This window comes from Numida meleagris, chromosome 8, assembly GCF_002078875.1.
Source record: "Numida meleagris isolate 19003 breed g44 Domestic line chromosome 8, NumMel1.0, whole genome shotgun sequence".
Classification (NCBI taxonomy): Eukaryota; Metazoa; Chordata; class Aves; order Galliformes; family Numididae; genus Numida; species Numida meleagris.
In genome coordinates this window covers 12,277,458-12,304,005 of record NC_034416.1, presented here as the reverse complement: position 1 = coordinate 12,304,005, position 26,548 = coordinate 12,277,458, and the positions used below count along the sequence as shown (strand labels likewise).

Below are 26,548 nucleotides of genomic sequence, written 5' to 3'. Positions count from 1 at the left end.
CGTAAGCCAAGATTATTTCCAAAGCTCCATCTTTATAAATCTCTAATACATCAAAGGCAAACATTTCACCCCTATTTACTGCATTAGAATAAAACTGTTAGGCCTGCTAGTATCAGTGAAAGGCTTGGGTCTGTTGTTAGAAGGACATTCACCAACATACAAGAGGAAGGAATGGGCAGCAGTAACTCTTCAATAGAGGGTTCTCTGTTCCCCCTTCTCCTGACGCCACTGAGAAACCCTGGTGCAGCATGATGCAGACTGATGTGTTCACTGTTAATTACGCCTATTTAAAGGTAGGAGCTTCTGCCACCTCCACAAACACAGCAAGAAAGAAGGGGCAGCGGTGCAGGATAGCTCTGTCCACCCCTGGAGAGGCACCACATGGACCTGAGTGCAGAAATGGAGGAGAAAGAACTGGCTGGGGGCCAAACTCTACACTTACCTTAGCATGAAATTCTATTGACAAGCATTTTCCCCTGATTCAAGAAAGGCAAAAAGCAGCTCAGCCAGGTCTGGGGGCCACTGCCTGGCATTTCCTTCAGTGCCCCAGTGATTTCAGAGATCATGTTCTGGAAAAAAAAACAGATTTGATAATTACAGAACACAAGCTCGCTCTGGAGGTACCGGCAAGGATCCCTGGCGCCTCTCCCTCTTCCATGCTCCCCTGCAGTGCAAGCAGAGGGGGAGCACGTTTGTCACCACAGTGCAATGACAAGGGTGCAGACATCTGTCTGCAGCCGGGCTGGCTCCTGCTCTCTGTCACTCCCATCACTCTCTTCTACACTGGGCCAGCTGCACCAGCATGCTTGGCAGCTGCAAATTGCACCAAGGATAGGATTTTGCACAAGCGCAGCCTGTTTTCCTGACACGACTGTTGTCAGCCAAATCCTGCTTGCACAGTACCACGCTGTGCTGGCACAGCACTGGGGGACAAGGCAGAAATGGCCTCAACCAGCCCAAAAAGCGAGTTGAACTGTGGCCTCTGCCAATGCTGATGTACACCCAAGCAACAGAAGACACCAGTGTGCTTCCAGACTGCGTGCACGCAGCACTCTGAATCCCTCTCAGTTTTGTTTTGATCTCCCCCGTGCCCATCCCACGCCCCAGCTGCTCCCATGGCCCTGACCGAGCACTGGGGCCTTGAAGCCTGATTGCAGCCCTGCCCTGCAACTGGTTGACAGCACACACCTCCCCCCCCCACACACATCTATACCCCATGACCTCAAAGCACATTTTAAAAGCAATATTACAAAACAAAACAAAAAAAACCCCATACTTTATTCTTCTCCCCATAGGTTTGGTAGTTAATGACCCATCAAATGCACCATCATAGCATATAAACTGTTACCATAGTGCTATACTGGCTCAAGTCTCTACAGTTGTAAGCTTCACATGACACTCCGACTTGCAAGATTACAATACAAAAAATATGTAAAGTTTCAAAACCACATTATTTTAGGGCAGGGATTTAGAACAGTTTGAAATATCAAGTCAAAATAGTGGAAGATACTTAAAATGAGACACATGTGGATTCATGCTAACAGAAGTGCAACATTCTCTTTAAGAACCAGGCACACCAAAACCCCTCAAAACAACTTCCTCTGTTCTTCCCACCCAGAAATAGGTTTCCACCCTACTCAACCAGTACTAAAGTCCAAACAAAGTCTGGAATTTGACTGAATTTATTTTAAGGGGAAGGAATGCATTGCACAGGAGTGTTGGTAATATCCAAATAGAAATAAGCCAACCCCACGAGGGCAAACTGCTAGATGGAACTTTTTGTTACCTAATGTGCTAGATTATTCAGCTCAACCCTTAGTTAAAAAAAAAAAAAAAAAAAACAAGTTAGTCAAAGCTCATTAAAAAGAAACTCATGCTCTTACTATGGGTTGTCCATTGGTTTTCCACTTACAGGCATTAACATGGTAGAACTACGTTTGGGATGGATTAAAAGAAGCTTTGAAGTCTTGTATACCCTGTGTGAACACAACAGCTTCCCAAAGGCAGCAGAGCACAGTCAGACCCTGGCCCACCAGCAGAAGCCGCTCCTCCTCGCAGGCTGTCTGCCTGGCACACAGAAATGGGAACGTGTTTTTGTAGCTACACAGAACTGTATCTGGGGGTGAGACTTCACTACTAGAAGCCAGTCTCTAAGCTGGCTCTCGGGATCTAAATCACACTTTTCTTTGGACAATAAATTTCAAGTTGCACTTACTGTCCTATTTTTCAAAAAAGGAATGATGGTCATAAAAAAAATAAACAAAAACTATTACCTAAATGCGTTAGTTTCAGCTGAAGCCATCTTCCATCAGAAACCATAGGATCTGATACAACAAAGTTCTCCCTAAGGATGTTTATGAATAGAGTAGCTCAGTGCTTTATATACTAGTACTGCTGTATTTTGTCTCGTATCAAAAAAGAAAACAAAAAAAAAAGTTTAACTGCACGTGCAGCCTCGACTCAAACCACTGTGATGAGCTTCACTGCTCACCCAGAGCCAGCCCCTCTTCCCTTGGGAAAAAAAAAAACAAGAAGAAAACACAAAATAAAACCAGAATGAAACGTCACCGCCGCCCCGCTGGTTCCAGAGGAGCACGTCCCTCCTGGGGCCCTCACTCCTTGGTGTCCTGCTCCTCTCCCTCCTGGGTGCCATCCTCGCTGGCCTCCTTCTCCTCCTTGCTGCGCTTGTTCTTCTTGTGCTTGTGACGCCGATGGCTCTCCCCTTCCTCGCTCTCATGCTGCTTGCTGGGGGGTGGAGAGGGGAGAGGAAAGGTCTCAGAGCCCGCAGCAGCACAGCTCTGCCACAGTTGAGACCCAAACGCGCCAATGCACAGCACAGACACAGCACTTGGATCCAGAACAAGCAGGAGGCAGAGCAGCAACGCTGGGGCACCACGCTGCCGTGGGAAGGCTTCCTGCTCACTGGGGATGACCTGGCACTGCATGCAGCTGGACCAGGGTCAGGCTGTGCCAGCTGCTCCAGGCAGCTGTGGGATGCCCCACACTGCGGCAGCACCCCAGCTGGGCAGGCAGCACGATGGTGGGAGTGCTGCTGTCAGGATCACTGGGGTAGTGCTCTATTTATTTATAATAAACAGTGTCTCTGTGTCCATCCTACTCCTGAGGGAACTCTGCTAGCCTTGCCACATCACCAGCTTCGATATAAAGCATGGAAGCTGATGAGAGGTGGAAGAGTTGCAAATCTGAGAGGTGCTGGGAAGCTTTTGCTCCTCTCAATGTGCAGGGGAAGTCCCTGGGCCAGAAGCAAGAAGTGGGTCAGTGCAGCTGAGAGATGCAGGTTTCCTAATGGGAGGGCAGGTCCTGTTTCTACTTCTGCTTCCTCACAAATGACCCAACACTTCACCAGCTTCAAGCTTTAGAGCTCCTCTATCTCCTCAACCAGAGCTGGTTTCCAGATGCACCAGGACCGCTGGAGGCACTGACCAGGATCCCTGGCACAAGGCAGCAACCCCAGCCCAGGTGGCTGATGGGGTGGTACACACCTGGGAGCCCCACACTGCTGCCTGCAGCGCCTGGCAAGCCCTGCACGCTGTCTCCCAGCAGGGATATCAGGAAACAAGCAGCTTTTGTTTTGCCCATGCTGGTTCCTGGTGCCTCTGGAGGAGATTTCTGCTGGTTTGCCAACATTCAGTCATTTCTCCTCACAGGTTTAAAATCCCATGAGCTCTCTAGAAACTAGCCATGGTGTGAAAGTTGCAGAATTAAAACAGAGAAGAGAGTACAAGGAAAAGCAGATTAAATTTGTCATGGGAAGACACATGGTCACACAGCCCCACAAGCTGGGGGGGAACCAAGTACAAGGACACGTTCTTACTGCAGCTGGGACACCAGCGCAGCAGCAGACACATGTGGCCGGCTGAACTTCTGAAGCTCTGGTCTAAAAGTTGCTGGCTGCAATTTGCTGACTTAATGAGTAGCTTCATAGGCATCAAAAGAAAAAATAAAAAAAAAAAAAAGAAAAAAAAAGAGGCAGTTACCTCCTCTCAATTCACTTTCAGCTACCTGGTGGGTAACAATGTGGCAGTGGTTTATGCCACACTGGTGGTTTAACCACATGTCAGCAATTTCCTTCAGATTCCCAGTAAACCAGAAACTACAGCAAAGCTCTTCCATCCACCTACAAGCACCTCAACCAGCCCTAAACCACCACCAAGTGGCTCCAGGAGGGTCTCTGATGACACACTAGGAGTGGTCTCACACAGAAAGCATTCCTTCATTTGCTTCAGAAAAGTCTCATTCTGCCACTTTGAGCAAGACAGAGAGCATCTGTGCATGGTTTAAGAAGCAGAGAAGTCACCTCATTTCCAACTGGTGCAGCAGCCCAGTTCTGTAAATCAAGCTGATCTGGACACCACTCTGCTGAATTCCAGTCTGCTTATGCTGTCAGATAACACTAATTCTGAGTACAGGAAGCTGAAAAATAACCCTTAAAGCTACTGGCCTGTTAGGCCAATATCAGCTCAGCTTCCATTTGTTTTCTGTTTCATTTGGATTACGCTCCTAGCCTTTCTTTCCATCCTTTTGTTCCCAGCTCTTCAGCAATCTGTCCCTTTTTGGAAACCTATGCATCCCCTTAAGGATGAGAACAGCCTTTTGCCTGCAGTCACTATATAGGAGTTTTTCTGACACTACATTCAAGAATGGGGAATTACTTTCAGAGCTGACATGAGTTTCTTCCAAAAGAAAGAAGTTGAAGCACCAAAAAAATCGAGCAAGTCTGCTCAAGTCTTTACCAGGATGTAAAGTGACACAGCAACTGAGCAGTGTCTCAGACTGGAGACCAGACCTGTTCCGCACAGGAACACGCAACGCTAAAATCAGATGCTTTTGCACTATGCGTACATTTTCTTAACACTGGGATCCATGCAGCTCTGATGTGGTACCTGGTGCGGGCCGCCTTCTCTTTTGTGAGACAACGCCGCAGTTTTGCGGCACTGACTGACGTCCTGCACCCGGTGCCCTACTGCAAGCTCCAAGGCCCACTCCCTGCCCAGGCAAATCTCAGGGCTGTAGCCGATTACAGGAAGCCAGCGTGACCAAATTACATCCTCAGAGCACCCAGCTCCTTGCCCACAGCGAAGGTGTGCTCCCACCAAGAGCCCAGTTCAGCCCCAGGGGGCCCTTACCGCCTGGAGGACTTGTGCTTGCTGCTCTCCTCCTTGTCCCGGTGCCTGCGCTCCCGGTGCCGGTCCTCCCGCTCCCGGCTGCGGTCCCTGCTCCGGCGGTAGTCCCGCTCGAAGTCATAGCTGCGTTCCCGGCCGTAGTAGCGGTACCGCTCGTCCTCGCTGGGAACAGAGTGGGAAGTGAGGAGTGGATGTGATGCTCGTGGGCCCCAAAGCCAGGAGACGTGCTCACAGGACTGAAGAACCCCTCCCCACCAACAGCCAGAGGTACTCGTGGTGCTCCTGAATGCCCAAGCTACCTCGTTCCAAACCAACGGGAACACGTTCCTCACGTCATTCTGCCTCCCCAAGTGCTAGACTCTACCTCAATATGCTACTGCTCCAGAGAGTCTAACTCACAGGAAAGAATTACAGGTTAGGAGACTATTTCTTCCTTATGACTTTAAAAACTCAGATTGTCCACACTGCAACTGTGAGAGTCACTGACGGGGTCTTTCTGCCCGCACCCAAATATCTGCTCAAGGCACCTCATCCAACCTACTTACAAGGGTGGGCACAATGCACCCAAACTCAGATGCATTCTGCAGTCTCTTCCCTAATCAGATTTTGAAAGCTGAAGTCCAGAGGGTTAACAAGACCCACTGTGTGAAACAATATTCAGCCTCAGAGAGAAATGAAGTCTGAAACAGCATACTATGACTTGTGGAAACAAGCCAGACAAATAAATGTCTATTATCAATCATCTGAGAGTGCTCCAAAGGATTCCAGTGAGCATAGTCACTTGCCCTGCTTGGCAAGCATGCTCCTGGAGCTCAGTGTGCTTGAAAGCAGACAAAAATGCCAACCATGTTCTCAGGACATGGCCATGGCAAGAACCCCCTCAGGAAGTGCAGGAGCCTGGGCTCCTCACGCTGCAGTACATTTGTCTTTGGCTTGGTTCTGCCCCATTTCCTCCTGCAGTGCCCATAAGCTTGAACGAAAAGAAGTCCAGGAAATGCTGCCCAGTTTAAACTGAGCAGGGGCCTGAGAGCTCCCAGGGCCGGCAGTACTCCCCTGCCAGAGTGCACATTCTGGTCATGTTCTGAATGACTGGTGGCACTTCTGATCCTGAAGGCTGCACAACACTGATGCTGCTTGGGACAGAAATACCACGGGCACCCAGGGCAGAGCACATAAGGGATGGATTGAAGAGGAGTTGCTGCAGATGAGCCTTCACATGAGATCAAGATCAACACTGGGAAGCTGAAGCCCCCACTCCCACGTGCTCCCAGCACTGCTGTCACCTGCTCCCATCAGCTCCCAGCTAGGTGGCTGCTGCAGCTCTGCACAGGAGCACCCAGGGCCTCCTGAAGGGTTCCTGTTTCCTGGCTGGCTCCTGGTGACTGGCACTCCTGCCCTGAAGCCTCTGCAGGACAGCTGAGCAATGCACAGCTTCTCTCTTTGATGTGACAGCTTCATTTATAAGACAAGAAGCAGCAGCTTTTATGGCTGCTGTTTCACACTGAGCTGTAAAACACCAAGTAAACAGAGAGGGGCTATTCCATTCACTAGCCTCACATTACAGGTGGGAGAGCAAGCAGAACTGGTCCTGCTGCATTAAACAAAAAGAAAAGCAGGAGATTAGACAGTGACTCTGGTTTCTGGCTCTGTCTCCTATTGATCCAAAGTATGCTTTGCCAGAAAATGTAACTGGTACAGTCCCATCCGTTGAGCGAACACTTTTCTGACCCAGGATAAGGCAAAACCCCCACAGGGTAGCTGCGAGCAGGACCCTGCTGCGCCCCGGCACTCACTTGTTGTACTCGCTGGTGGTGGGCGTGCGGTCCCTGTCCCGCTCCCTGTCCCGTTCCCGCTCCCGCTCGCGTCGTGAGCCCGAGTACTCCCAGTGACTGCTGCCAGAGCCGCTCGCACCTTTGTCCACCGTGGTCACCCAGGGTGTGTGGGATGTGGAGATGGGTGGGTAGCTGATGAAACCCGAGTCTGCAGCAAGAGAGCAGCCATCCTGTTTGCCTGGAGCAGTATCAGCATCCTTCCCACCCTTCCATTCCCACAGCTGTACCCCAGCCAAACAGCTGGACCCAATGTGATGCCCCGCTCTTGGAGACAACAAAGACCCAGCTCCCCACAGTGCCCACATCGCCCTGTTCACCTTAACCAGTTCACTGAGAACACTTCAACACTTTTTCCCTGAGGAAGACACAGTCAAGCCCAGATATTTACCAGTGTTGTTGCAAAACCACCCCTGCCCTTCATGCCAGAGCTAAGCAATGCTGCAGCTCCCTGCAGGTCCTCCTATGTAGGAGGCACTATGGGGTCTCCACCAAAAAAACCTCTAGTCCATCCCTCCCAGACATCCTAGCTTAGATGGCAAAGGGACCTACAGAGCTGGGCATCCTCCTGCCGCCAAGCCAGCCAAGGTTAGCCAGCCAGTACAAGGTCCCACTTCTGGGGTCTAAGGTAGCAGCTGGGACAACAGCTGTGACTTAAAGATGAGACCTGATGAGCCCAGAGCCACCAGTAGGTCCCAACCCAGGCACTGGCCTGCAGAACCTGCCCAGCGGGTCAGGTCATGACTCCACACCACTGGTCACTGAGGGAAGGGGAGAAGATGTGAGCACTGCAGGCAGGGCTGTGACAGGGAAGAAAACCTAAAGTTCTAGCACTGCCTCTGCCACTAGAGAACCAAAGGAGTCAGATGCCTGCGTGTGCCTGCAGGCAAGGAAGATGATAGAAGTGTAGGAGGAGGGCACTCAAAAGCTCATGGAGGAAATGTAAAGCTGATGGCTGTGCTTGTCCCTGAAGGGTGTGGGAAAAGGAAGAGCTAGTGTGCACACAAACAAGCATAGGGAAATGCTGCTGAGGCACACAGGAAGATTCTCTGTGGCTGGGTACCTACACTGAAAGCAGTGAGCTTAGGCTTAGGACTCAGTTACAAAACTGTTTGTCATTTCTGCAATATGGGCCACATTCATCTTTCTGAACACCTTATGGAATAGTCAGATCCAGTGTGTTTCTGGTGACTGTGACAGTTTGGGACACAAGCAAGGTCCTGGAGTCAAAGAAAGCATGATGCCTGTGAGACTACGAAAAGCCTGAACCACCAAACACCAGAGAGGAGATGCAAGCAGTCTGACTGTTTCTTGTCCTAAGTACTCACCAGCAGAGTTGTAGCCGAACGGAGGGGGCTGTCTGTTGTTGTAGCTGGCTGGCTGCCTTTGGAGAGAGAGAGAGAGAGAGAGAGAATGGAATGCAGGTCACTCACTTTAGCAGCCCTTGGCTAAACCACCTGTAGGTATGTCCGTGCTGCACATTTAACCCACGTTTTATGAAGAACATCCTCACAAGAAACTCCTGGTTCCAGTGACTGTGTTTCACTTTGCATTGTAAATTCTTAGTAACGCCCACAGGTGCAGTTGCTTTGTCATACCTTTTGAAACTGTTTTACCTCAACTGCTTGCCTTGCTTTACCCCTCCCTGGAGTAACTCAGGCACAGAAAGCTTCCTGGGAAGTCACCTGTGCTTACAAAGTACCTGGAGACTCACAGGAAACATCTGGATGCACATAACACGCTATCAACTGCTCTGCACTACACTTAAGTGCAACCCTAGAACTGACTGACTCCTTCCCATGTCATTAGCATGACATATCAAGGCAAACCAGCGCAATCAATCAGCACCTTGCAAAAAGAATTCAATCTGGCATCTTTTCCCATCTCCCACCCCAGACCAAACCTAGACTAGCAACCACTGGCACTGACTTCAGGAGGACCCTGCACACCACTCCTGACTGTGGACAGCCCACCCCAGGCACGGCCTTACCCATCCAGTGTTGGGATGAGGAGAGCTGGCGGCGGTGCAAGAGGCGGCGGGAACAGCCCTAAAGACAGAAGGGAAGTCATCACACAGAGACCACAGCCGTACTTGAGGGGAACAAGACTTCACTGCTGCTTACAGGTAAATGCAGTTAGAGTTTAAAATAAAACAAAGTGAACAGAGACCTGTTTGGAATACAGTATTTTTCCTTGAGGGTTACATCTCCAACCAAAATTAAAACTAGCTGTGCTAGTTTTGTAGGGCTACTGAAAGAAAAGGAAGAGCTACCTTATATTTTGGCTTGTTCATCATACATGTAAGATTAATTACGGCATAAACATTAATCTTTACAGTCCTGTGGAAGACAGAAAAGCATGGGTTTTGAGATGCAGATAAGTTGCAACTACAGCAAAGGTTTTATTGCTTCATTGATTAGTGAGTAGAAGAAAGTTATAAGGAAGTTGTCGTGCATCGCTGATTTTAAAGAAAGCCAATCTTCTGAGCACACAGTCATACAATTAAAAATCATAAGAAGACATGGCACCACCAAGACAGAGATCACAGGCTAAAAAAAGTCAATTTCTAACAAATGTAGAGTTTATACATAGGATCACAGGACACTACCTTCAGAAAGGAGCATTAAGCAGTTTACCAAGGCAACCTGCGGAAGCGACAGAAGCCTTGAAAGCCAAACTCAACCCTAGCTGATGCGAAAGTGAGAAGGACATGCCAATTGCTCCTAAGGGAACTTGTTCAAACTTCTGTTCATAACTGCAAGCAATCATTATTTGTATAGCAGTTACTAACACCCACTGGTTTGATTTTGCATAAAAATTCATCTGTTTACCATTAAACGTCAACAACAAAAAAAGAGCACTCTGTGCTGATGGAAAAGATAGGAGCCATCTGCCTAACTGCAGCTGTGTATGTTAAAGCCAGCAGCTCCAGGCTCCTCTTCAAGTCCATGGAGACTGAGCCAGCTCAGCTGATGAAACCTGGGACAATTCATCACCTCTTCCTGTAAGCATCTAAAGTAGGTCAGCAGAACCCCTCCCAGGAAGAGGGTCTCATTGCAATAGAAGTAGCCTGAAGTCTCTAAGTCACCTAGCAGAGACCTGTGCTGCAAACAAGTCGAAGGACAGTCTCACCCATAGATGCTTGTTTTATCTTTTCTTTAAAGAAAGATCTTCCAATAAAATACAATGCCTTGAGCATTTCAATCACACTTGCTCACCAAGTGCAAGTACTTCAAAGTGCTACTGTTATAAACACCTAGCTATAATGGTGGTGGATCACCCTCATTACCATAATTAGCAGGTATTCTCCTTCATCTCCCTTTTCAATCCGGTTACCTGAATTGTAAGTACTCTGCAACAGCCTAGTCATTTTTTCCACCTTACTCCTCCCAAACAACTTCAATCTAAATGCACTTGACTAGCACCTGGGTGCTGCACGTCTAGAATCAAGACCAGCATTTGCATCCAGTTTCACTACAATAAAATTTTCTAAATCCAAGTTTACTATGAGCAGGTTCCTTTAAGTACTACAAGGAGAACCAGCTCTGCAATATTAATGTACATTGAGAGGAGCATGAAAAGTGATGTTTTAACAAACAGAAGTTATCTCAGTCTGAGAGATAGCCCAGCTGGCAGAGGTTTTCTGTAGTTCCACTCAGGAAGCCCTAGGCATACCATGAGCACAAAAGCACAAACATGAAAGCTGTGCAACAAGTCCAACATGTCCGACACGCAGTGAGGACAAGCACATTAAGTCTAAAAAAGTGCTTTGGGTGCAGACCTTTTGCAAGCAGATGAACCAAGTGTACAGTATAGCACAGAGGCAGTGGCCTGACTGGACGTATGTGGTGGCCACCAGGCTCAGACTTGCAGATGTACAGCATCTGGTCAGAACTACCGCTACACAAATTTCTACACTTTATTCCCTGGACTAGGCAAAACTTACAGTAGAAAAAAATAGTTACAATTAAAGGAATCTCAGTTTTATAGTAGCTTTGAGCTAGTGAAGTTCACAGTTTATGCAAAAGACTGGTTGTTACATTTCTTTATTAGCATTCACCAGCTCTAGGGCACCCTAGGGAGCAAAGGCTTCTGATGGAAATGGCGTTTCTTTGGCATTTCTTGCATTCCTTCTGCTCAGTCTCACACTCCAAATTCCTATACAAATCATCAATTTGTCACTCAAAGACTTGCTGTGTAAGATGTCAAAATAAGAACTAAACTATTTCAAATCTAAGTGGCCTTTTCTATCTGGAGTTCTCCAATTCAATGCCTGGATTGCTCTTAAGATTAAAAAAAAAAAAAGAAGAATCCCTACTACTTATTATTCAGGCCCAAAATACAAGATAAGCAGCTGGAGTTCAGCATCGCATTGGAGTTTATTAACCTTAGCTTAATTGTGCTCTAAAATGGGCCCTGGTGTCATCCTCTTTCAAGTTACTTAATCCAAATGCTCAATAGGGCCATCTGTGCATGCTGTTGTTATTAGAGCAAGTTAACACCCACCTGGAATAGGACCGGGCGGTGGCAGACCTATGGAAAGAAACAAGGAAAACAAGTGAGGACAACAGGAAAAGCATGACATCCTCTGTACTTCAAGCCAAAGCTTGTTAATAAACTTTCACACATTTGAACGAACAAGCCAGTGAAAAAAAAAAAAACAGTGCTATGTAAGTGGCTTACAAAGTATTGTTTTCCCAAATGATGATCTATTTACCTTCATATTATAATTTTAAATTCTGCTGCCTTCTTATACTGCAGTTCTAGCACCATTCCTGAAGCACCTGGAACCAGCCAGAACCAATCAGTTGCTGTACTGAACAGCCTGTCGATCTGACACAGGACAGCAATTCTTGCGTTCTTGGCTTTCTCCACAGATAATCAGAAACCCATTTCCTTACATTTATCAATAAAGCAAAAGGATCCACAACACCTAAAGATCCCCTCATGGAAACAAAACAGAGGTTTTTTTTTTTTCAAGGAACAGATGTCATTTTAAAAAATATTTAAGGACAAATGCTAAAATGGTTGATGGAGACACTAAGCCATGACCAGTTAAGCCTAAAGACCTGCTGCCTGACTGCACACAACAATTACTGACCAAACCTCCAATTTGCTTAACCATGGGAGGCCCGAGCCTACAGCCCAGGCTGCCCGCACTGCTCAGCACCCACCTGGAGGGTGCAGTGGTGGTGGCACAGAGGTGACAGGCGGAGGAGGGTGCAGGAAGTGCGGCGGCGGTGGTCCGGCGAGCGGGGGTGGTGGTGGGCCGGCTGGGGGTGCAAAGGGCTGCTGCTGGGGGGGCTGCTGCGGCTGCGCCGGCTGTTGGGGCTGCTGGGGGGGCTGGGGCTTGCTTCCGTGATCCCCGAGAACCTTGGGTGGCAGAGGAAAAAGAAAACAGTATTTAATCTATTCGTTCCTGCAGAAAGGACCTCAACGCACAAGTATAAAGGAAGCGAATCACCAAAACGGGCCCCGTGATACCTGAAAAGATTAGGCCGTGCCGGGCCTGGGCACAGCACCCTTTGGGAAGGAAGAAAGTTGATCAAAGCAAACAATATGCTTACAAACATACCTTCTCTTAAGCAGAATAGCAGCAAGACCAGATTCAAGTAGTATGCACAACCGTGCAAGACAGCTGAACGTTTCAGTGTTACAAACACCGTTTGTTCCACTGCTGAGAGGATGAATTCAACTCCAAGAGAACTGTCACCTGCGCAGGCTTCCAATAAAGAGCAGTCATCCTTAAGGGTGACACTGCATTGCTTCCTATTTGTCATCTTTCTGTCTTTTTGAAATCCAATTTGTCTTTCACAAGGACAACAACAGGCCAAATTCTGCTCTAGATTGTGTCCATGTAGGTCAGAGGAAGACTGGATTCACATCTCTGACAAAAAGTAGGTTAAATACACGCTACTGCTGAAGGAATGATCAAGATGTAGCGAGACCAGAATGACTTGGAAACACAGGTTAATACTTCTAAGTGGGAGGAACAACAACCATTACCCAGCAAACTTTCTCTTAGCAAATTCTTTTTTCAGCCTCAGTTGGTAGAAGCTGGAAACTGACAACTAAAAAGTAAGCAGACCATGAAAACACATGTAAAAACAAAAACCACAAATTGCGCCCAGAAAGGGTAAAGTTGTCGTGTGTGTGTGTGTGTGCATGTGTGTGTGTTGGGGGGGGGGGGTTAGTAGGAGGTGAGTTCTTTTCAAATAAGCCTACCAGAAATTGATGGATGTAAAAGATCTGAACTGGATCCAGTTTGAAGCTCCAGGCTTTTACTTCTCTTAAGATCCAGTAACACAAGCCCGCCCCAAATCTGAAGTGTGGGCGATGTCTCATGATGCTTAGTCTAAATGTTACTTTGAAAAAATGCAAGCCCATGCAGAAGCTCTCCACTGCAAGACTGGAAATTCCAACCTAACAGTGGAGCCCCCCAGTTCAGCAATCTCAGAATACCTTGGGAGAGCCAATGAGAAAGGGAAACTGGGCATTCCCATCCAGATGGGAAGGCTGGTGTTTTATAGGACAATCCCTAGCTCCTAGAAAGGTAAAGCTTTTAGCACAGAAGTTAATTCAACCTGCAAAAGAGAGTGATACATGCAGACAGCTTAGGAGGAGTTACACACTACACACTACCCTGGGAACGGTGATATGGCAGTTCAAGAATGCAGACTTCTACCAGGGCTCATTGGAAGCGCAGTAAAAATCAGAAAATTTTCAAGACAGCTCAAAACATTTACCTGAATTGGATTTTCTTCAGAGGCATGCTTATCACGTCGCCTTCCTTCCACTCTCCTAATTGTGCCTGCCTGGCCACCAATCACATCAATCGTCCCACCCAGCTTCCTGGTACAAAGCAGAAGCATCTTTTTAGGCTCAAAGACATGAAAAGGAGCAGTTTCCCCCCTAGCAGACAGGCTTCTCTCATGTTCAGAGGCATACAGCAAAATGGCTAATTTCTTTCTTTTCCAGCCAGCACACAACCTTACAGGCAGCACTAACTCGCTAAGAGGCAAATGAGATGGGAGATGAATGAGATGGCATTTTCTCACAGATTTGGACAATCTGAGCCCTGCCTGTAGGGGTGAGTTAGGTCTCTCTGAACATCTAGGAAGAAAGAACCACCACACATGGGCGAAAAGTCATGGATTTTAGACACAGCTTCAGAACTAAATCCTTCACTAACTCCCTGGATTTGAACAGTAATTCCAGGATCATGCTGAATGAAAAAGAATATCAATCAATCAGTCTACATTTCTCTTAGTTTCTGTTCAGTCTTCCAACCGATGCTGATACCACCGAAACTATTCACAAATCAGATTCTTAGATACTCTCTATCCCATCTCCCAACACTACTCTGTCAAAGTCGAAAAAGTTTTGCCTTTGTCTTCAGTGAAGACAAAGTCTAAATCTTTGAACAAAAGTATACTCATGTAGCCCAGAAACAGTGCTGTCTGTGTATTAGTGAAAATCAGTCACAGAAGCCACATCTTGCTTTGTTCTTTTATATCCATACCCACATCATGCTTAGAACAAGACCATTTTTATAGGAGCTTGTTGTAACATCATTACAAGTTTGAGAGAGAAAGAGGAATCCACAGTGAAGTTTAAGAATTCCTCATCCTAAAATCACAAAGCAATAGACTTGTGTAAATTTGGCCTCAGACATGTTTTCCAGTAGTCATGATAGAAAGAAAACATTATAACGTTTCCCTTTCGGCAGAATTTTCTAACTCTGTAGGCAATTTAGATGAGGTGAACAAAACCCATGCCAGCTAGCCAGTGAGATAAAAGCTGTCTCAGTGAAATCTTCCTACTTTGTCTAAGCACAAAAAGAAATCTCATTGCTAATCCCATGATTTTGGTGATGCTGCAGAGCATGAGGATATTCTTCCTGGTCCTGACCAAAAGCTCCATGAGCCTGTATCACTACTTTCAAAACCAGACTGCAAGTTAAAACGGACAAAGATGCAGCATAATTAAAATAGCACCAGCTTCCCTTATAGAGCTGTAGATTTTTCAAAGTCTAGGAGGGATGCAAAACATCTAGAAAAAACAGGACCAAGCCGATGACACTATGAACAGTGACAGAAATACTAGCAAAGTGCTCACAAGCAAACAGACCAAGACGAGTTTTATAAGCTTATACTCGAAGTATTTGGTTGATTCTTTCTCAGACAAAGCTTTATTTGGAAAAAAGAAAGCGGGGATGTATGACTAATTTCTGCACAATAGGACTCCAACTCCCTGACCTTTCTAGTTCCTTACAGCTTTATTTTTCTGAAGCTTTTGATTAAAGAAACCCTACCACCTTATAAAGTCAAAGTGATTCTCCCAGGAGAGGCTGTCAATCAAAGTAACTCAACTGTTTTGCTTAGTCCAGCCCTGTGGATTCCCTCCTGGCAGGAAGAAACAAATTATTACACATCTAGCAGCGTAGCACACATGTTCAGAAACCAATAGCTCCTCTCATCAGTTGCCAAACATGTAATTCATCCTCATTTAAAGGCAAAGATTAACATCAAGGGAATAAGCCAAGTAAGAATAAGCAGTCAGCAATGTGTGCTCTCAAAGCTGAGGGATTCACCTTGTTTTTCCCACTCCCAGAGTTGTTCCCCTTCAGTCAGAGTGCAGGGACCCATAAGTGAGCAGGCAGTAACCGCACAACCTTAAGCAAAGTACTGCTGCAGATGACAATAGGGAATGAATGACCAAAGTAGCTTCCTGTAAAATTAAATGTGCCTTCTGTTTCAGGTTTGAGGAGATTCAGGTATAGCCCAGCTGGATCCCAACTATGTCAGAGAGCACACAAGCTTTACACCTGCATCATCTCTTACCTATTAGGAGGAGGCCCAGCTTTCATGCGTCCTCCCACTAGAGCCAAGAAGTCTGTTTTGAATTCTGTTTTGATGATATTGTTTTCCACTTCTTTTTCAGCATTTCCTGTTCTTCCTTGCTGGACCTAAGGAAGGCAGTACATAATACACAGATTGAATGTATTTACTTTCAAATCAATGAAGTATCAGAGATGAGACTCCACTGAAGGTCTCCACTGAGTACTGTAATTGTACTCCGACAAACAAGCAACCTATTCTATAGTCAAGGAGGCTGACATTTCCGTAAACTAGCTGGCAATTCCAACCTGTTGTCCACTTTTTCCCCATTAGAAGTCCAAAAGCTTAATAATCTCACATTCAGTTTCATGTAGTCCTTAAATCAGAACTGAAAATAGTAACGCTAGCTCTTGACTCATTGGTTCAAGTTCAGATTAACAGCAGTTGGCCACCTAATGAAATTATACAAAGGTTCAGGTCCAAAGCAATCACTAAACATAAAACGCAGCTACACAACTGCAACAAGAACAAGCAACAACCACAACAGCCACTGATAACCCAGCTCCACTCAGATCAACCCTGAAATCATAATTCCATCAGTCATACTCCTACCCACAGGATCTACCAATCAGACACCCCAAAACCTGGACAGCTTTGAAGTCAGCCAGACATTCACCCAGGTCTTGCTGCTCAAGCAGTTCAAACCTGCCAGGCTGACAGAGCTGTTTGTTCCACAAAGACAAGAATTTTAGCAGCGAGATTGAATCTTTAAAGAGATATTTTTGTATTTCTCATCACTGAAAGGAACAGGGAACAGTTCAGTAGTAAGTTACCGCGTGCTCTTATACTATCACCTCCATGACTACAAAAAACAAGTCCTACTTTCACTGTACGCATGTGCGAGGATTACACGTTACCTACCGTGATCTTGTTTTCAGTGCTGATGGGAGGAGCAGGATCCAGCCCAAGCTGAAGCCGCCGCTGCTTTTCACAATAAGCTTTCCAGGTTTCTTCATTAAATCCGTAATTAAAGTAATCAGAAAGATCAGCACCTGATAAAGGGAATAGAGGTTAACACTGGGATTCTGGTAGGCCTCCATTCTTAAATTGTCCTTTAACAGCTTAAACAAAGTTAACAGAACAAGTCTTTATTTATAGAGTTCATTTTATCCTGTCAGAAAGCTGCTGTGTGCCACAAGTAAGACTGCTGCAACTTGGAAGTGGGAGGGGGACTGCAGCCTAGACAGCAGTGGGACTACTTGGGAAGTAGAGTCCAGTATGTATGCAGGCTATAAAAAGAGACGCCTGCAAACACTTATTCAGCAACTGGATTTTATTTTCAGACTGGTTTCCTGCAATTGTCCAAAACAGCTGAGAACTGGGGAGAGCACACCAAGCACCACCAGTAAATGGAGTGGTGCCACAGAACTTTTTGTTGGCAAAACTCAGGCAGCAAGTTTTGCCCCGACCATCACTGCCTTTGCTCTTTTGAGTGGAAACTGTGGGGCTCAGCCGTTTGATGAAACAGTACTAAAGGTTTTTTTTAACTGACATGGCTCATATTATACTATTACATCTTAGTCACAATCCTAACTGTGGCCATCCAAGATGTTATCTTACTTTGACATTCACTCTTCTGTAAAATGTACGATTTCCACATGAACACTTCTGAGCAAGAGACGAGGCCTCAAACTGTTGGCCAGAAGAACGCAGATGCACAGAGACAAATGCTGCAGCTCTACAAGGCACACCTAGCAGCAGGAAGCATCATAGGGCATCTTGCACCTTGCTGAAATGTCCCTTACATCCCCTTGCAAGGGCACTCCCAGCCTGACGGTTCTAAAACAAGCAGCTGATACACTAGGGTTAAGCACAACCCTCTGGTCACGCTAAGCTTGGATCTACAAAGCGAGGTTTATCTCCAAGGTAAGCCACTCCTCCTGCTGTGCCTCCCAAACACGCAGATGTCAGCAACGCAGATTCAGAAACATTTACTTATCTCTTTGATTGGCCTATATTTCAGCCTTCTATTATCTTTTCCACACCGTATTTCTTCACCTTCTCTCTCTCTTAAAGAGATATCGACCTGCTGAACAATTACCTGTAAAGGACATAAACCTGAAAGGCTGCTGAGTAAGCTACCTACCTGCCACCTAAAATAAGCTTACAGGCCACACCTCTGCAGACACCTTCCCTCTCTATTCATACTTCAGTGCTGTTTTTTTAACGCTAGTTGGCTCTGTTTTGGTCCAGGGATGTCAGCATGACCACGCTGATTTCCCTGCTTTATCTCTGAACTTCTTCACTGCTTTCCTTTCAATTTCTTCCTAGCCCCCTCATTCTCACACCATGATCAATAGGAAAACACCTACATATGAAAGGCTGCATTTTCTATGATGTTGATATTAGCTATCATTAATCACAGGGTGCTTAGTGCTTGTTTGATACTACAACGTATCAATGCAGTTATTTGCACTGCTATACTCTGATGCCCTTCATTTATGCAGGCAAGAAATATCAAGAATATGCCACAGATAACCTTACAGATGTACTACTTACTAAGCATATGAAAGTTTCTGAAAGATAGATAATACACAGGGGCTACTGGGAAAATAATTATTTCTGAAAAGAGACAAGTGGCTTTCACACTTCAGCTAATATTTTGTTAAATATTTTATTACATTAACGCAGCAAATGCTTGGATTTCTTTGGCTTTTCCATTTACTTCTGTTTTTTTCATCTTAATTTGATACAGGAGTTCATTTGTAGTATCTTACAGCTGTGGTTTGCAAGGAGAAATCTCCCTAAAACAAACGATGAAGACAAAAGAGACTGTGTGCACACAAAGATCTGCTGTGCAAAGTTCTGCCCACATAACATTGTCTTGAAGTAGTAAGTGGGGACTGCTTCCTCTGTCATACACCTAGGGGCACAATCTGGTTAAGAATTAAGCAATGATGTTTTTCTGAAAGAAAAATCCTAGCCATTTCAGAGTAGAAAGCATTTTGCTCTCCTTTAGTCAATCGTCTGCAGCAGTAGAATTCAAGAGAAAAAATTGCTTTCCTATTAGGATACGCTGCCACGTGGCAATTCTCACCACCACTGCCCTGAAGAGGGGATACTTTACTCAGGGCCCACATTAGAAAGCTGCACGGGGTGGCCACTACAAGACAGAAGTGAGCTGCTGCACACAAAGAGCAGACCAAGTGTCACCCACAGCTAAACAACTTGACTGCACTGCTATCAGCACAATGTTTACTGAACTAGTGAATTAATATTGTGTTTTAAAAAGTGTTCTCTTTAGGAAAATTATATTAATAGAGTGAATGGAACCCAATTTTAGGTAAAAGCATGGCTCGATCAATAGGTAAACACCACCGGTTGTCTAGACAGACATCAGAGGCTGAGCAAAGTAAGTTCTTCTGGCATCCCCCCTCCCTGGCAGCAATAAATGGACAGGAAGTACATGTGAAGTTAAAAAGACAACTGCAAAAAATATTTACCACAAGAAACTGTGAGGCCCCACCTGGTTTCCTCCATGGTTTGTCTTCAAATGAATCTAAATCCACTTCTATAACAGGCAATCCGTTTATATTCCCTGCGGCATCTAAATCAATACCTTTGGGCTGCAACTTGGCTTTGGAGAAAGAGAAACTGTTACTACCTTTAATGCAATGCCTTTAATCCACTAATTTGCAGAGCAAATTGCTCTAGTTAAAAAAGTGCTACTCCGAATTTAGTGCTGGCTTTACAGCACAAAGGAAACCACAATCAACTTTTAAATAAAAAAATAGTTCAGTTACTCTGTAAACAGCCAGAGTACACTGCACTTGCAGGTGAACAGCAGAGAAGCAAATTCAACATAGACTGATACTACAGGAGCAAGTGATTACAGCACGCATGAAATTTCCCCCAAGCAAAGAAAATACTTTTCTCCCCAGGCAAAATACTCACTTCTCCCTCCCCAAACATGCAATTTTTCTTAAAACAAAATTATCTTGAGCAGACAATGTACTAACTAGAGTAAAAAAAAAACAAAAACCCACTGGGTACAAAACCCCCAAGGGAAATTTGTGTCGTCTTCTCAGTCAGAGGGTAAGCTGTTTGCATAAAGAAATTACTGAAGCATACAAAGGCCATGAAACGACAGTCTCACATATGAGGAAGGACAGAATACAAGTCTCAGTATACTACATACATTAAACTGAATGGTGGGAAAAATTATCTGCAGGAATACACACGGGTAATACACTAGGCCAGTCTTTTTTTTCTTTGTTTCTCCATTTATTGTTCCGACTTTAAATCAGACTCACTAACTTATTTCCCTCCAAACAGAGAACAAGATTTGCAGCTGCTTCAGCTGCCATTGCCAGATAAGTGAAATATTACAAAATGTGAAGGATGAAAGTAACAGCAATACCTGAAGCTGATGCTCCATAGCCTCTACCCGTTTTTAAGTTTAGATTCATAGGAGTTCCCCTATATGGAAAAGAATCACTAGATTGGTATTCAGACAAATTATTTGGAGTATTTCTACAAAAAGTACAGTAAAACCCTGACATCCTTCACAAGACACCTAGCTCACTTCAATTTACTCACGTTTCTCTACAATTTTTAATACTAAGCTGGAGCACCTTAAAAGTGAGATTCATTTGGCACGATTTTCCCTAACCCTATGGAAACCTAGGAAACATACTTACTGGCCAACATTAACATGAGGGAGTTGTCTTAATCAAGAACAAAAAGGTATTTCAAAGAGTTGTTGGTAGCTAGAAGAATGAGTACAGTTATTTAAATGGAACTGAACAACATGGAAATTAAGGCTGCAACTAAATCACAGACTGAGGAGAGAGACCAAGAAGGATCAGATTTCAAAAAGGACGTCTGCAAAATCTAGTGAGTTGCTGACAGAAAGGATGGAGCACTGCTATCCAAAGCAATCCACCAGAATCAAACCTCTATGACTAGAGATGTAAAAAACACAAGACGTAGCATATTCTAATTATTTCTTTTTAATAAGCACGTGCAAGTCATTTCTTTAAGAGGAAAGTTGCTAAAAGCAAAAATACGGTCTTATTTTCATTAAGCCAATTTAGGTATGATTTTAATTCAGTGACACTACTTCCTGGTTCACCAATCAGCCTCACCATCTGTGGTTCATAAAAAACCAGGCAGCTGAAACTAGTCAGTTCACAGCTTTTGTAAATTCTTAACAATACTGACCTTGCTTCTTGAAGTTTTCACAGATGATGAGTTAGAGATAGCTTCCCAACTTTAATTTTACTCAATCAAGCAACGATAAGTATTTGGTTAATTTTCCAGCAGCAGATCCATGAATTATCATTCCTATTTTATAAATGGATTTCAACAAGCAATTCCGTTCCTGCTTTCTGGCCATTGCCCCTGTGTCTCCCAGAATACAGACCAACCCTTATCCCCACTTCCAATCCCAATCAACGCACCAGCTCTACTTCAGATCAAAAGCTGTCACCACAACCAGCAATACGTACATATACGACGGTGCTCCCGTTTTAATATTGCCAATAGTAACTTTCACGTCATCATCATCGCTGTCACTATCACTGTCTTCTTCATCATCTTCTCCACTCGGAAGGGCCTTGTAATAATAAAAACACACAGGCGTTTATTAACACATAAAATTGAGACGTTCCCCTGGACAGCAATTCTAATCTTATAAATCTTGTATGAGGAAGGACTGTTGGAAAGAATGACTTGACATAAAGATATTGCTTTTTACTGCACTCCAAAGCTGTATAAAGTTGCCTATGGAGACAAAAAAATGTGGACGTAACCAGTCTTCAACAGACAGGTGCCCATGAAGAAACTGCCGAGTCCTTTGAAAAAGTGACCCTAGATGAGAATCAAAGCAAGATTCCTCAAGGTGGGACTGGTTTATCCCAGTTCAAAGAATTGCAACACATCTCACAGACGCACTCCCCTGCTTTCTTTGAGACGGCTGAGAGAGTCTGGTATTCCTTCACTGGTCCACAGTCATGGTCTAAAATTACAAATAAAGTCACCAAAATGTTCACCAGCCTTCTTGTAAGGCCCCTGGAATAAATATACTCTCTCACCACAATCTTCACAGCAGGAAGCTGCTGAAGAACTCTGTTCAGCTCATTTCTCACATTGAGTTTGTTAACTTTACACATGAATTTTTCAGTTGCTGATCTGTCTTCAGTGCAGCACCCACTGTGACCAAGAACACACCCCTGCTGCTGGCATACAAGAGCACAGGAAGCCTCCCAGATATCCAGCAGGTGCAGTTTTATAAGATGCATGAGCTGAATTAACACTTCACCACTACAAAAGGGCAAGGGGAAGGTGTTTTCCCAATGCTCCCTCCCTTTCCACAGCAAGCAGGTTTGATAGAACTCTCCAGGAACGCTATTAACATACAACAGTGGCAGAAGATAACCCCACTGAAAAGACAAGAGGACAAAGGAGGGGAGAAGCAAGCCTCTTCCCACCCATTCAGCAATGAGATGAGGTCTGAGGAAGAATGAAAATGAGACCCCCAGCAGTCTCAGCACTTCGGGCCTTCTACTGCAGTGTTCCCTCTATTTTACTGACCCCCAGATAACATTATATATGGAGCTGAAGGCAACGCCTACTTTTCCTTCTAGCCTGTGGCATCAGAGGCCTTCCTTCACCACCTCAGTGGGCATAAGCAATGCTCAGACCACGGCTCACTCCCTTCTACACAAGACAGACCAAGATGAGAAGCCTGTTGCTGTCATCACCATTGGGAACTGTCAGAGTTTACCACAATAGTACAAATGTATTTGACAGCAGGACCAGCACCTTCACAAACAGATCTTTCTATATATGAATATTTACAAGCACAAACCCAAATACATCTCCCATTTGCAGTGGAACACATACATGCTGTGACACCTCCCGGTCTTCGTTGCTGACGGGCCGGTTCTCCTGAGGAGCATCTTGCAGAGGATGAGAAGATTCTGCATGTCTAGTAAATGCAACAGGTAAAAATAAGTGGACAATAAGAGGTTTACCTACAAAGATTTCTAAAGCATTTTCCCAGGTGTCTTTCATACAGTGGTTCCACTAATGAAGTGCGCTTATGCTGCTGGCAGTTAGCTCAAATGTAACTGTTAACCATCCCTGCTTGGCTTTGCTTTTCTTGGGAAGAGCAAGGTTAGTGATTCCAGAGAACACCTGACAGACAGCAAGGCCAAACACCACTCAGCACTTTATGCTTGTGACTGCTGCAACAGCTTTTGGTTTTGGTTTGACACAATCACCCCTGATAGAATAAAAACATAATTCAGCATTCACAGCATAACAAAACTTATCTTGTCCTAAAGACTGCTAATAACATGTGTATATAGCAAAGAATAGGGACATTAATCCAGTAGAAATTAGGAAGAAAGTAATTTTAGTCTTCCCACAAATCGCTTACATTACTTTTTAACTAGTTATCGATGAAGAAAAGACAAACAAGTACCTACCCCATCCTACCATTCATTACAGATCAGTCCTAACGCAACAATGGTCATTTCAGATTTATCTCCAATGAAAGAGTTGGTACAAATGCTAACATTGCCTAATGCACTCAGCAAGCCAAGAACTCAAACTGGCACACACATGGTAGAAGTACTGAGTGTTACAGATCTGGAACGTGAAGAGAGGCCATTCTACTCTAAGGGCACAGGTAAAAACCCATCAGAACTTCAAAACAAGTTTGGCTTTTGTAACACACTGCTGAAGTAGCCCAATACAGTTCTGCTGCCAGTATTTTGTGGGAAAAATGATCAAAAACTCTGCAATTAATTTAAAACATCATGTCTGCTAATAAACACACACAAGGTTATTTTCAAAAAGAAACACACATCGCACCTAACAGAACCCAAACACTGGTCAGATTAAAACCATTGAGGAGGCTGCATAAAAGGAGACACCAAACAGATAAGCCAAAGATCACATTAACACAACTCAGCAGCTAGTTTTGTTTCTTTTTTGTGCTCACAAAACAAATAATAAATCAGGAACAGTTTGAGCAGTCACTGAAGCTCTCATCTTGCAAAATACCCCAAATACAGCGAACTTCAGTAAAGCCAAGACCAGAGTGATGGACGAAGGTTCAGCAGCTGCGGTGATGTTCCTGAGGTGATGGTTGAAGACACCTTCTGTTATACACATTAGCAAAGGTGTCTAAGAGAAAAATCAGTCTCTGGAAGTACATCAAAGTCACAGACGTGGCCTGTTACACGAGGACCAGAAGATGCACCACTACAGAAAACTTCACAGATGGCACCAAAACCCTTCACACTGGTTTGCCAAATCCAGGCAACTTGTAACACTGACCTCAACCCCAGAACTTTCTTAAGAATCAAAGATGACTGCATTAAGGAAGAGTGACAAGCATTACCTCCAGCTTCCAGTCACATGAAGTATCTGTGGGTGTGCATTAAAATTCATGAACCGGAGTTCAAATAAACATTTGCTAAGTAACAGTCAATCCCTAACCTGTCTGCTTCCTGGGAATGAACAACGTGACGGGACCACAGCCATCATCTGCAGGCAAAGAAATGCCAGAGCTGTTCTGTTTCCTTGGAACGCCAATGTAACCCCATGCACTGCATATGGATGGTGCAGCATCATGCACAGACTGCTGGTATCCAGCATGTCCTTCAGGCTAGGGAATGTCAGTGGGTCCTGTGTCCTGCACCACGTTTTGTGGATAGAGGCGAACACTACAGCCAAGCCAGCAGCACATCCCTGGGTAGCTGCTAACAGGGCCACAGAGCTGTTTTCTCAAAAGACACCACAGCTCTGAGTTCAGGAGGATACTCGTTGTGCAACAAGGATGCTGTCACGCGCATCACAGTCAACAGAGGTGGTTGCTGGAAATTCAGTTTTTAAATCCTGCTTGTAAAATACAATTATTTTTAGAGGAAAGGGACAAACAACAGTTCCGTGCTAGAAACTTGTTGCTAACTATCTAAATCAAGGGTTGTTCTTTCTCACAAAGCTCATTTAATGTTTTTAAATAAAATTTACCAAGTTTGCCTAAAACTTCTCTTTTGTTGTTTTTTTTTTTTTGTCAATCTGTCACATTCCCTAGGCACAGAATATGTACTGCAGCAGTAGGATAATATATGCAACAATCACCAAAGTTCCAGATACCTGATCCACAATGACTTTAGGGGACAGTGAATGCGACAAAGAGTGTGTGGTGGCACTGAGCACACCACAGCTTAGTGAGTATTGCAGCCTTCTGACACCATCCTGCACATAAACGTGGCAACAGAGAGCAACTGTTGAGAGAAAGGTCTGCTGGTGCAGAACACACTGTGCAGCTGCAGAGGAGTTACTGTCACAAAGAGCAGGCAATAGTTTCATGCACAGAAATCAATACTGCTCACTGGGTTGTCCCGAGAACTTTCATTTGACAGTCTTGAACCACACAGTTCACACACCACAAAAAAACTGTGGACTTGATCATGTTAAGATTTTAACTTAGCTCAAGGTTTTTAGAATTTCCAGGCTAAAGTACATGCCACAGTTTTAACAACATCAGACTGACATGAAGTCCTACCCCCAGGCCACTTTATTTTCCCTAGGAATTAAACTGGTGAATAGATCCGATTTAAAATTTATTTGAGGGGGAAAAAAAAGGGAGAAAGAGTTTTAAGTTGAACGGGCCAACTGACCCAGATCACCTTCCACATGTACAAACACTGTGCGGGCCCAGTCTGATGGTGGTGGCCCCATGTGATGGGAAGGGCCGGGATGCACCTGGCAGCAGCAGTGGTCCATGGCATTCCTGGGCTGTGCTCAGAGCACCTCAACCTCTGCAGAAGTCTTAGAACAAACAAACAGCCTCCAACTTACCCAGAAGTTGGTCCGTCTTCTTGCTTCCCAGTGGTGTCATCTGGAAAAACGGTAACAATAAAATTATTCAAGTGAAAGCATAAAGGCTAGATTTAAGCACAAAACACGCACAGTGAGAGAAAGACCGTTGTGACACGGCATGTGTAACCCCAGGCAGTCTGACAAATTTCAAACAGAAATGGTACAACCAATAAAAGAACCCACAACCAGCGAAAAACTCCCCAAAGCCACGCACCCAACAACAGCTGCCTGCAGAAGCCTCAGAGCAGACACAGAACTCAACACCCGCACCCAGAGGCACAGAACAGCCCTGCCTAAAGGCACACGCTGTGCGGGGAGCTGGAGGCAGCTGCGGGGCTCTCTGCGCAACTCTAACACCTCAGGGGAGACGAAACACGGAGCTGCGCAGCCGGGATATCTGTGGGGATGGCAGGGGCGGAAGGAATCCCGGCACGGCCTGGGCTGGAGGGGCCCGAGACGCCCGGTCCGGCCCCAACCCCCGGCACGCACCCGCGCCCCGTGAGGCCACGGCCCCACACCCCGTCCCGCGGCGCGGGCCCTCCCCCGGCCCCACGCCCGCCCACGCCGGCCCGTACCGCCGTACAGCCAGTGCTCCTCGTCCTCCTCCGCCTCCAGCGGTGCCCCGCCCGGCACGGCCCCGGCCGCCGGCGGCTCCAGCTCGGTGGCCATGGCCGAAGGGGAGGAGGAGGAGGAGAAGCGGCCTCCCGGGCCCCGCTCGGCTCCCGCCGCGGCCTGAGGCGAGGCGCGCGCCCGCTGCGCTCGGCACGGGGCGGGGAGGGCCGCAGCCGCCGGGCCGGGCCGCGCCGCGCCGAGGACGCCCGGCTAGCGCGCCGCC

At 45.7% G+C, this 26,548-nt stretch overlaps 1 protein-coding gene across 1 annotated transcript; it reads right to left on the bottom strand.

The window, feature by feature from the left end:
- LOC110403440 (pre-mRNA 3'-end-processing factor FIP1-like) lies at positions 1,257–26,474 on the bottom strand. Its single transcript, XM_021406642.1, has 16 exons — positions 26,289–26,474; positions 25,693–25,732; positions 22,720–22,804; positions 21,324–21,430; positions 20,234–20,292; positions 19,340–19,450; positions 16,735–16,865; positions 15,817–15,941; positions 13,720–13,825; positions 12,148–12,346; positions 11,480–11,506; positions 8,964–9,021; positions 8,302–8,357; positions 6,938–7,124; positions 5,148–5,306; positions 1,257–2,745 (listed from the first exon to the last, which is right to left on the bottom strand). The coding sequence occupies exons 1-16, from the start codon at positions 26,380–26,382 to the stop codon at positions 2,613–2,615; spliced, it is 1,677 nt and encodes a 558-aa protein (XP_021262317.1). The 5' UTR covers positions 26,383–26,474; the 3' UTR covers positions 1,257–2,612.